This window comes from Puntigrus tetrazona, chromosome 18, assembly GCF_018831695.1.
Source record: "Puntigrus tetrazona isolate hp1 chromosome 18, ASM1883169v1, whole genome shotgun sequence".
Lineage (NCBI taxonomy): Eukaryota > Metazoa > Chordata > Actinopteri > Cypriniformes > Cyprinidae > Puntigrus > Puntigrus tetrazona.
Window position 1 is genome coordinate 17,960,464 of NC_056716.1, and position 11,567 is coordinate 17,972,030.

An 11,567-nucleotide genomic window follows, 5' to 3' on the forward strand; every position below is an offset into this window, starting at 1 on the left:
AAATATATACATTTTATATATATATATATATATATATATATATATATATATATATATATATATATATATAATTTATTTTATTTATTTATTTAAATATATATTCAGCAACTGGCTGAAAGTTTTTTTTTTTTTTTTTTTAATATATATATATATTTTTTTATAATTACCTTTAATATTCCAAAATAGTTTTATTGGTTCATTTTCAGCAACGTTCACATGAAAGTCTGAGGATTTACAGGACAATAATTTCTGAATAATCATAAAGTGGTTTCCATGACGCTGTTTCTGTCCTTGCCGTGTGTGTGGTCAGAGCGACCGTGACCTTTGGGGCGTGTGTGTGTTTTTAGTGGAGAGTCGCCGTCGGTTGAATCGCATTGAGGATACACCTGCTCTATTAATAACAATAGCCCACTTCCTGCTTGATAGGAAACGCCCTCTCGGTTTCAAACGCAAGTGCAAGGCTTCACGGCCTCTTTTCAAGAACTGTGGGAAATGTTTCATTGGTGTTTTCGGATGGAAACGGCTCCTGACGGTGATGAAATGTCAGGTTACTGGGGCTCTCAAGCGTCCACTTGGCGTTAGTGTGACTGAAATGATTTGATCATGATCACTGGACGCGCAACACATGATTAATGCTGGCAGATGATACAGTTATTAAAGCTGTGTGTGTGTGTGTGTGTGTGTGTGTGTGTGTGTGCGTGTGTGTGCAGGTTGTCGTTGACACCGCTCAGATTGAGAATAAAGAAGCTTACGCCCCTCAGATCTGTCTTGAAGGATCTAAAGTTGTGATTCAAGTGCCATCTACATGGTGAGTAACCGTATATGATAAGATTTATATAATTACAGCGGTTCATTAATCTCAGTAGACCTACAGCACACCCACGTCCTCCGTGTCTGAGGTTACTAGACTTCAAGCTGCTTTCTTTTCCACTTATTCAAAGTATATCGACTGATATTATGCATAAACAGCATTATATAAACAACATTAACCAACAACATCATGTTCTTAATGAAGACATTTATCCCTGTTAATTTGGGTAATTTTAGTTAGTTTCAGGAAAATAATCATGTTTTCTATTAAGTATCAAATTGAAAGTGGATATATATTTGCTACATTTTAATATACAATACCTGATACAATACTATATAATCGAAAATAAAACAATACAGTAAAAAAAAAAAAATTATTCTGTCTAAATGCACTTTTTGTCTTGCAGGTGTCTGAAGGAGGATCCAGCGACAATGTCTCTGCTGCAGCGCAGTCTGGATCCAGAGAAGACCCTCGGTCTGGTGGATGTGCTTTACACGGCCGTGTTTGACCTCCAGCGCTGGAAAGAGCGCAAGTCAGTGTCAGCATTAGTGCTGGAATCACACCTTCACATAGATCCCTCGAAGACAAGAGGAATTTAACATGTTCACAAGTTTGGGATTGAGACCTTTTTTTTTTAGTTTGTTTTGCTGCACTTTTTTTTTATTTAACGCTTGTTCAATTGATTAAAAGTGACAGTAAGACAGAAAGGATTTCTGTTTGAAATGCTGTTGCTTTGAGTTTTCTATTCATTTATTTCTATCCCGTGCTCTAAATAGATCCTAACATATCTAAACATGTTGCAGAAGCTGTAAAGCTGCTTTGCATCATAAAAAGTGCTACATAAATGAACTTGAATTGAATGAAATTAAAAATTTTATGTAATCACAAATGTCATGCTGAAGTATGAAAAAATTTACAAAAACTTTTATAAAACTTTTCAAACACACACACACACACACACACACACACACACACATATATATATATATATATATATATATATATATATATATATATATATATATATATATACACATTTTATTTTATTCATTTATAAAAAAAATCCTTGTAAAATACAATATATAAAATAAAGATATTTACACACACAATGTATACAGTTTTTCTATCTATCTAAATAAATATCTAAATAAATTTATATATTTATATATAAAAAAAATTAAAATGAAACTATAATAGCATGTCCATGATACTAAACTAAGACCTACTGAAAATGTATGTATTTGCTGTTATTTCCGTGCGCAGGGAGCACGCTTTGCCCACCATTCAGATCCAGCTTCAACGTGACACGACTGAATACTGCGGCCCCGTCGATCTCCCTCCGGGGAACAGCACCAAATCCTCCGGCGGCCTCCCCAAAACCATCTCCAAACTCACCTCACGCTTCACCAAGAAAACCTCGTCCAACTCCAGCGCAGGCGGCAGCTACTCCATCCCCAGCACCCCGTCTCGGAGCAGCGGCAGCTCGGACGACAAATCCAGCCGCCTGCACAGCCTCCTGCAGATGAGCAGCATGCCCTGCACGCCCGACCCCAGCCACGGGCAGATCGCCAACGGAGCGTCTGCAGACGAGCAGGGCATGAACCTGCCCACCGACCAGGAGATGCAAGACGTCATCGACTTCCTGTCGGGGTTCAACATGGGGAAGTCGCAGCAGGCGTCTCCGCTGGTGAAGAGGAGGAACTCGGTGGCGTCTACGAATGCGGCTGACTTGAAGCCGCCCAGCGGCGCTGCTCCGCCCCCTTCGCAGTCTCAAGTGTCTCAAGTGTTGGTGCAGACTTTGCAGCAACCGACACAACAGCAGCAGCAGCAGCAGCAGCAACAACTTCCTTCAACGCCAAAACAGCAGCAAACGCAGCCGCAGTCGCAGCCGGCCTCGCAGACTCTGCCCTTCTACCAGCATCTCTTGCAGCCGATCGGTCAGCCGCAGCAAACGGCGCCGGTTTCCCCGCAGCTCTCTTCCCAGCAGCCTCCGCAGCCGAGAGCTCCCAGCAAGTGGCCCCAGGGGCCTTTAGGGGGCCTCTCTCCCATCGGGCCCTTGACGCAGTGGCCGGCCCCGGGCCTGCCGGACCTCAGCTCTGACCTCTACAGTCTGGGGCTGGTCAGTACGTACATGGACAGCATGATGTCTGAGATGCTCGGCCACAAGCCCCCGCAGGGACCCCGGAACAACACCTGGCCCAATCGAGACCAAAGTGACCAGAGTCTGTTCGGGGTGTTGGGAGACTCCATGCCCTTCGACCCTGCAGGTGAGCAGAGAGCGAAACTCAAGAGAACAATACTTTTCTGAAGGGAAGGGAACAGAACCACTATTCTGAATAATTTACATGTAGCCATATGTGTGTGCGTATGTATATTTATATGCACGCACACACATATATAAAATAGAAAAAGAAAATGACATATGTATATAATGTATATGTGTATATATATATATATATATATATATGTATATATATATGTATATATATATATATATATATATATATATATGTGTATATATATATATATATATATATATATATGTATATATATATGTATATATGTGTATATGTATATATGTATATGTGTATATATATATATATATATATATATGTGTGTGTGTGTGTGTGTGTGTGTGTATATATATATATATGTGTGTGTATATATATGTGTGTGTGTGTGACAGTACCAGCTAAAAATGCATTTTTACATAAATATTTAGAATAATAATGTAAGAACGTTTTTTAAATATTGTAATATTGTTACATTAGCTACTTTTTTAGATTTAGCTTTTTTTCTGACTTTTACCATTTAATTAGTTTTTATTGTAATTTTTCATTTAGTATTCATGTACCATTTAGTATTGCACACATAACCAGTTTATTTTAGTTTTATGCATGATGCTATTTGAGCTAATATTGCCCACGACCCCTTGTTCTGGTGAGGATTGGCAGTTTCTACACACATCTGCTCTTGATTAGTTGCGTTACTCTTATTGCAACATTTTCATATAATGAATTGCTCTGAAAGAATACAACAAAACGACGATTTAGTTAGATGCCTGCGTGCACATAATAAGAGGTGTTGTCACATCGCAAGTGTTTTCACATTATGCATTGTTACACATGCCATGGTTTTTATACTATGTGTGTGTGTATGTAGTGATGCAACGGGTCAATTTAGTGCATTAGTGGTCTGTGTGTTGGACTCTATTATGTGTTTCTGCTGTGCTGGACAGTTTAAACAAAGAGCAAGACAAAGCGACACATCTCTCTCACTCTCCCTCTCTCTCTCTCTCTCTGCCAGTGGGCTCAGATCCAGAGTTTGCGCGTTATGTTGCCGGGGTCAATCAGGCCATGCAGCAGAAACGGCAGGCGCAGCATGTTCGCCGGCCCAGCAACACCCGCAGTAACTGGCCACACCCAGAAGAGCAGCACCGGAGCTGGACACACCCAGAGTACTACAGCGAGGGGTGAGACGCTCTGACCAATCACAGCACAGCGTCTCAGGAAGAGTTATGCTCTGACGTGAAAATTGCACGCTTCTATAGCTCTGATTTCTAAAGCATTTCGTTTTCAAGCACGTAAAAAAAAGTGTGACAATTGCACGCTAAACTCCATTTATCAGTCATTCAGTGAGACAGACATGCACCTGTGCAAGAGACACTAGTATTGCACAACATTGTAAAATAAATGCAACATTAACGCTTCCTAGCATCCAAATTGCAGGCGATAACAAAAGTCAGAGATACAGAAGGTGTAAGGGCAAAATCAGCTTTCAAGTGATCATACGCTTTCGGTCAAGTTTAGCAGTTTAACATTTATAGCTTTTGGTTTTTTTACACCAAGGCTGAATTTATTCGATTGCAAATACTGGAAAAGCGGTTATATCGTGAACTGAAATTATTATTTCTTTTTATTGTTGCAAAAGGACGTTTATAATGTTACAAAACTTGAGGACAACTGTTTTCATAGTAATCGGAAATGTTTCTTGAGCAGCAAATCAGCACTATGAAAATGATTTCTGAAGGATCGTGCGACAATAATGAAGATCGCAATGATGGTGAAAGTTCATTGCAGCAATGACATTTTATGCCTTTATTGCCGTTAATGGATATCAATGTTTGCTTCTGAGCAGGGAGGCGGTCAACAGCGGCTGGTCAGCCAATCAGGGGGATTCGGCCAGTTCAAGTGACGAGACGTCCTCAGCCAATGGGGACAGTCTGTTCTCCATGTTCTCTGGGCCCGACCTGGTAGCAGCTGTTAAACAAAGACGGTATCAAACATATGTCTATCGTGATCTGTTTATTAAACACGTTTATCTGAGACTATTCCTCTGGATGGTGTGGCTGAGATGAGTGCTTCCCTCATGTTGAATGTGTTGTTTTTGTTAAGGAAACACAGCTGTGGTGAACAGGAAGTGTGCACGTTGCCCTCTCCTCCGCTCCACCACGCAAGTGACGACAGTAACCAGGTACTAATGACTCTCTCATGCCACTTCAACGAATAAACATACATATATTCCATCATAATAAAAGGGTGGATTTTAACAGCGGGTGTTTTCTCTCATGCCGCTGTTATGATAATATTTTATATTATATTTTCATGGGTTAAAGTTTCGACCCTAGAACTTTTTATTTTGGGCAGGTTTGAGCAATTGTCTTTCAGCAAAAATAAAATAAACTTATTTTTAAATTCTGTGAAAAAGATTTAAATAACATCAAGACATTTAATGCTTTTGTTTTGGGGTACTTTTTAAATACTTTGAACATTAATCTTTGTTTTTGACCCCTTCCTATGCATTGGCATGGTTTTGCTTTATATAAAGCTTTATAGCAAACCTACCTATAACTAGCAATACCTGGATCATGGGTTTGAGTCCCAGGAATCAAGGTCAGGGGTTCGATTCCCATGATGAAAAGTCATGGGTTTGTTTCTAGGGCTGAGATAATAAATTGATGCATAATCAATTAGTGGATCGATTCTAAGATTTTCTGAATGCATCACGATTCCTCGAGCTATAATCTACTTTTTATCTGCATACTCTGAAGAAGAGTGCTGAAGAGTGCTTTGTGTTTGGCTGAGTCATGCTGTTTCACCCCAGTTCAGAACGTTTTTATGACGTGAGATTAATGTGAACAAAAGTAATTTGCTTCAACCTTTTCCAATTTTATGACTATTGTAGGTACTGCTGTTTTTAAAGCATTCAGCGTCATCTTTTGTTCAATGCTAAGCTTCGAATCAATTGCAGAGGAATCGCGATGCCTTCGGAAAATCTCAGAAATGATGCCAAATTCATCCATTTATTTTCCTAACCCTATTTGATTTCCTGGTCAGTGAGTTTGATTTCCAGGACGCGAGATAATGGGTTTGATTTTCAGGATACAAGGTCATGGGTTTGATTCCCTGGATGCAAGGTTATGGGTTTAATTCCTTGGATGCAAGATAATGGGTTTGATTTCCAGGATACAAGCTCATGGGTTTGATTCCCAGGATGTTAGGTCATGGATTTGAATCGTAGGTTATGGGTTTAATTCCCAGGATGCAAGATTGTGGGTTTTATTCCCAAGGGACAGTGGTTGATTCCAAGAATACAAAATCATGGATTTGATTCAAAGGTCATGGGTTCAGTTTTCAGGATGCAAGGTCATGGGTTCAATTCCTTTGGATGCAAAGTTATGGGTTTGATTCCCAGGTCAATTGCCAGGATGCAAGGTCATAGGTTCAATTTCCAGGTCATGGGTTTGATTCCCAGGTGATGGGTTTGATCGCCAGACCGTAAGGTCATGCAATAATGGATGCGATTAAAAGTTGCTTTGGATAAAATGCATGAATTTAAATGTAATATATCTCGTGTTCTTTGTGTCACAGGACAGCAAAACGAAAACCTGGCCCCCTAAAGCCCCCTGGCAGCACTCCTCTCACACAAACACCATGCCCAATCCCAGCTCTTCTCTCTACCAGATGACCATCCCCTCCAGCCAATGGGGCGATTCCATGCAAATGCTGCAGTCTCCAGTGTGGTCGACGGCCAATGACTGTCCTCCATCCTCTGGGATCACCTCCGGCTTCCCGTTCACACAACAACAACAACAACAACAGCAGCAGCAGCAGCAGCAACAGCAGCAGCAGCAACAGGTTTCCCAGCACAAGATCCTGAGCAAAGGCTTCAAAACCTTCCCGCTCAAACCCGAGCATCGACCCTCGTACCTGCACCAGTACTGAGCTGGACCCGTGCTGGTAGAGGTCGCTGACCCTTTTTGCATATTTTGAGTTTGAGTAATGCTCAGGATGTAAACCTAGATCAGCATTTAAAAGGCTTTGAGTTCAGAGCCCAAACGGGATGCCACTTAGAGAGACTTTATAAAGGGGTTTCGGTCGCGTCAGGGCAGCGGAAGGATGTTATTTTATTATGGAAACACGGCGCCGTAGAAATCTAGCTGGGATTGTTCATCTTGTGGTGTGCCGTGAACCTGGTCTAGACTCCAACCTTGTAAACTAGAAGTGTTTTTATAGAGAAATTTGCATTTAACATAGTGGTTAATAACATTTTTGTACACAGATGCGTGTCAAACGTCCCCAAACAGAACGTAACTGCCTTCCACGCTGTCCAAAACGATGCATGATTCATGTTAACAGCAGCTAGTCGGACCATTTCACTGGCGGCACGACTGAAGCCTTCAGTCCCGTGGCGGCGTTCGGCTTTGAGTTTACACGACTTTTTCGATATGCATGGCCACCGTGCTCACTCACAGCGCACTATCGCAGCCGCATTGCGAAGATCTGGACGTCCCACATAACGATACTGTGTCTAAATAGCTGTAACTGCCAAATGTCACGTGGGACGACCCAGACTGCAGCTCTCAGCTACTGTTCCATAGCTTGTAAATGACTCAAAAAAATAAAATAAAATAAAAAAATAAATAAAAAAAAGAAACAAGAAGAACTATAAATAATTTACTTTTTATGAAGAGGCTTTGAGCAGGCTCGGCAGAAATATAATAATCATAGCAGAGGTGTAATTTGAAAGAAATACACTACTTTTTCAACATCTAAGAGATAAAGCAAACAACAACAAAAAAAAAAAGATTAAAAATACAAATAAAAAAAAGGATGTTAGCAGTAACTTTGTGCCATGTTGTTTTGAATAGCACTTGCAGATATTTTCTCTAACCAAAGTATTGTTTAGAGGGGGGAAATGGTGCTTTAAATAAAAAAAAAAAAATGCAGTTTGGGAGCCGTAGTAGTAGTTCTATCTAGAAAAAGAAAACCCCTTTTATTAAAAAAAACAAACCCTTCTGTACGGTCACATGTGTTCATTTTCCCATTGGCTTTCTTCAGAACGACACTAACACTTCCCATAAAAATAACATGTATTCCTTTCAAATATATATTTCTTGTACAAATATTGACAGTATTAATCTTATTTTTGTATTTTCTTACACATTATACCATTACTCTATAAGTTAGCGTAATATAGGCTTATTAAGTAAAACATTATTTTCCCAAGATGTGAAGCACATTTTTCTTTTTTTTCCTTTCCTACAGAGTTTAACTGTATCTTCTTTCTACAAAGGTTACCAAATACGCCATTATAAACACTAATAAATGGTTACAGTCGGATTGGGGTGTTTTTTTTTTCTTCTTTTGGTTATTTTGAGCCCAGATTCCCGTTGGTTTCTGTGGTTCCGGGCTGCATCTGAAAAGCCCAGAATGTTCATTTCGTGACGTTTGCCGATGCCAATGTTGCCTGTATTTATGATATGACCATGTTTTCTGAAAACTAACATACTTACCATGTTTACAGAGAATCGTTTGCTGTATATAAATATATCTTTTTATAGTTCTGTGCTTTGCACAATCAAAATGTAGGTTCGTTGCTTCGTCTGTGTTTTTCTCCCAAACTGTTTCGGCATTTTTTTTTTTTTTTCCTTTCTTTTTTTAAGATTAAACATCTTCAATGACCTTGGACTGTAATGCTCAACATTTCTCAGCTGTGTCAAAATGGTTTACTAGTGGCTTCAAAAAATAAAAGGAGTTTAAAAAAAAAAATAAAAAGAAAGAAATGTTGCCCTGACCGAAGACATGAGGGGTGACTGCTTGGCTTATGTTGCTTATTGTTCACTAGAGCTGGCAACTGATTATTTCCAAGTGTACCAGCGATGCAAAAAATAAATATATAACATAACAACTGCTATCATTGACTCTCTTTACATTTTAGAGTTCGCATTTTCTCCTCGTTATTGAGTTTGGTAATTCTAATTTCCATTACTGTACTGCAGAATAAAATCTCGAACGATTAATCGCATCCAAAATAAATGATTCTTTAAATGTAATTTATGTATAAATACAAACGCATGCATCTTGTCTTCATATATACGTAATAGGCACAGTACACGTTCTGTAAACAAACTTGTGTTTCGGATGTGATTTAATCGTTTAACAGCACTGGTGAAAAACGTCGAATGGATGCATATGGAGGATTTATTAGCAACCGAAACTAATCAAATTAACACTAAATCATTGGTTATGAAAATAGACGTTCTGTGGACATACTCTGCTAAAAAAGAAATTATGTGCATGAAAATGTTCGCTGACGGGGACATCTGGAGTGTCTTTCCTCAGCCAATGGGATTCTGTGATAAAAAAAAAAAAAGAAATATATATAATAAGTACATCTTGTGGCAAAGATATTGTATATTCACTCATGAACAAGTGCACCCTCACATTTAAGTGAGCGTGCCGTCTGAGGTCTGTGTTTCCGGCTGGATCTCGGTGCTGGCGTCGGCTATGGTTCCCAAATACACGATGTTGCGGTGCAGGATCTGCTGGTATCTGCAGGTGATGAAGCGCATCCCTCAGTAAACACACTAAAGCATCTATAGAGAACACACACAGGACACACACACGTACTGCACACACTCCGTGGCTCGGCCCTTCTGCAGATACTCTGTGATGCATCGCACCAGCTGATCGTTCTCATCCAGCAGCTGGAAACACAATGTCACACAGTTAGCGGCTTAATCTTAATAAACACCTATTCAAACAATCTGATTTGGTATGTTCACTGTATTAAGATAACCGAGACCTGTTACAGTACTCTTTTGCTGATCGCTTATATGTTAAGATGTTATTTAAATGTTGAGAGTCCATCAGAAAATAATAGTTATAGGACAAGTATTAACTGGCCTGCGTTTCTATTATTATTTGAAGAAAAGCGATTCGCGCGCATTTACTAACTCCGCGTTCACGCGGCAGATAGAAAATGGCGCGAATCCGTTTTTCAAATCTCAACGGACAGCCGTTACATTCTAACTATATAACGGCTCGCTGTGTGACGTCACGTAACTCGTCCAGCGATAGCACCGATTGTTTTTTAAGGTAAGCGCCATCGTATAGATACCAATATTTCTAAACTTCCAAATGATAAAATTGTATTGTTTATTAACCGTAGAATGGGTAATAACGGCCACTTTATATCTGAAACGCATTTTAACATTCAGTATGCCTTAATTGCAGCTTATTAGGTTATATTCTTACACATGGTCAAAAGATTTCCTGTTGTTGTAAACATAGACATCTACAGCTACCACGATTGGGTGTAGTTTTTTTTTCCTCGATACAAGTGCTCAAATCGATACTTTTAAAAGTTTTTTTTTAGCAATACAGAACTTTATTAAAATAAAATAAAATAATAGGCTACAGTGAACCTTTTTTATTCCGACATTGTATGATTCGTATTAAACGTTACATAATAAAACATGGCCGGTATAAACGTTTCAACTTAAATAAACGCATTTTACTGCGAAATACTCTCAAACATACACGTTTTTTTTTCTGTATTGTTCGGGGCTGCCGTGGCTTAAAGCGCCATTGCTTTCTTATCATACGCTCTGCGATCGACTGATTCTGTCTCGCAACACGTTCAAAAGTTATTTCCTGCACGATTGTTCGCTAACTATTTGTCAGAATCGATGCCAATTGCGCGCATTTGTGGTTCAATACAATCACTGGTAAATAAAACGCACCTTAATATCGACATTTTTTTGTTGTTGTTGAGTATCGATACTTTCGGTGCTCGCGTCGGTGTGGGTATGACGTAATCAGTTCCGGAATAATATTACGCACGCATGCTCACTTACTCTCTGAATCGTCTCCTGGTTGACTTGCGCCTTTCCGCGCTGCCGTTTGGGGACGAAAACAACAGACATTGTTCACGAACTCAAAACTCAAATCGCCGGCGCGCGGGAGAAACCCCACGTAGAAACCCCCGATCAACAAACCGACGCGTTTCGGCGCTTCATCGCGTGATCAGCTCCCGTCAGGTCGCGTCGTTTCTTCTGCCGCTCGGACGTTTTACCGCCGCGCGTTATTACTGACGCCTGCAGGTCACCGACGCCTTTGCTCTCCCTGAAGAAAAACCAGATGTAGCTCGACGCTGCTGTACGTAACGCAAGGCGTGTTTTACACAGAGCTCACTAAATCTGATAATTGTTAATAGAAATATTACCAAAAAGAGAACAGAAAAAAACGGACGGCATGGCAACGTATTACTAATCTGATATTTATATAAACAGCATATTTCATTAAAATGTTTAAATAATTTGAGAGATAAAATGCTACAATATCTGCACGGTAATTCGCAAAAATACCAATATTATATATTAATTTAAAGATTATAATTAACTTATTAAAATTAACTGCTAGTAAAAAAACAAACAAACAAAAAAAGATCAATGCAGTCTTCAGTGTCTTTA

The 11,567-nt window shown here is 39.6% G+C and overlaps 2 protein-coding genes across 5 annotated transcripts in view; one reads left to right on the top strand and one right to left on the bottom strand.

Moving 5' to 3' along the window:
• Nucleotides 1–8,998, top strand: part of LOC122362789 (granule associated Rac and RHOG effector protein 1-like) — a 32,432-nt gene extending 23,434 nt beyond the window's left edge. For all 4 annotated transcript variants that reach the window (XM_043264339.1, XM_043264342.1, XM_043264340.1 and 1 more), the window contains exons 8-14: nt 711–808; nt 1,218–1,343; nt 2,075–3,078; nt 4,118–4,283; nt 4,949–5,086; nt 5,206–5,284; nt 6,682–8,998. In XM_043264339.1, the coding sequence (XP_043120274.1) occupies nt 711–808; nt 1,218–1,343; nt 2,075–3,078; nt 4,118–4,283; nt 4,949–5,086; nt 5,206–5,284; nt 6,682–7,035 (1,965 nt within the window). In that variant the 3' untranslated portion in view covers nt 7,036–8,998. The remainder of the gene's footprint in view (nt 1–710; nt 809–1,217; nt 1,344–2,074; nt 3,079–4,117; nt 4,284–4,948; nt 5,087–5,205; nt 5,285–6,681) is intronic.
• A 214-nt stretch (nt 8,999–9,212) lies between these two features.
• Nucleotides 9,213–11,179, bottom strand: ss18l2 (ss18, like 2). The gene is made up of 4 exons (XM_043264343.1): nt 10,953–11,179; nt 9,724–9,800; nt 9,538–9,645; nt 9,213–9,446 (listed from the first exon to the last, which is right to left on the bottom strand). Exons 1-3 carry the CDS (start codon nt 11,019–11,021, stop codon nt 9,540–9,542), a joined length of 252 nt encoding a protein of 83 aa, XP_043120278.1. The 5' UTR covers nt 11,022–11,179; the 3' UTR covers nt 9,213–9,446; nt 9,538–9,539.
• Nucleotides 11,180–11,567: the final 388 nt, after the last annotated feature.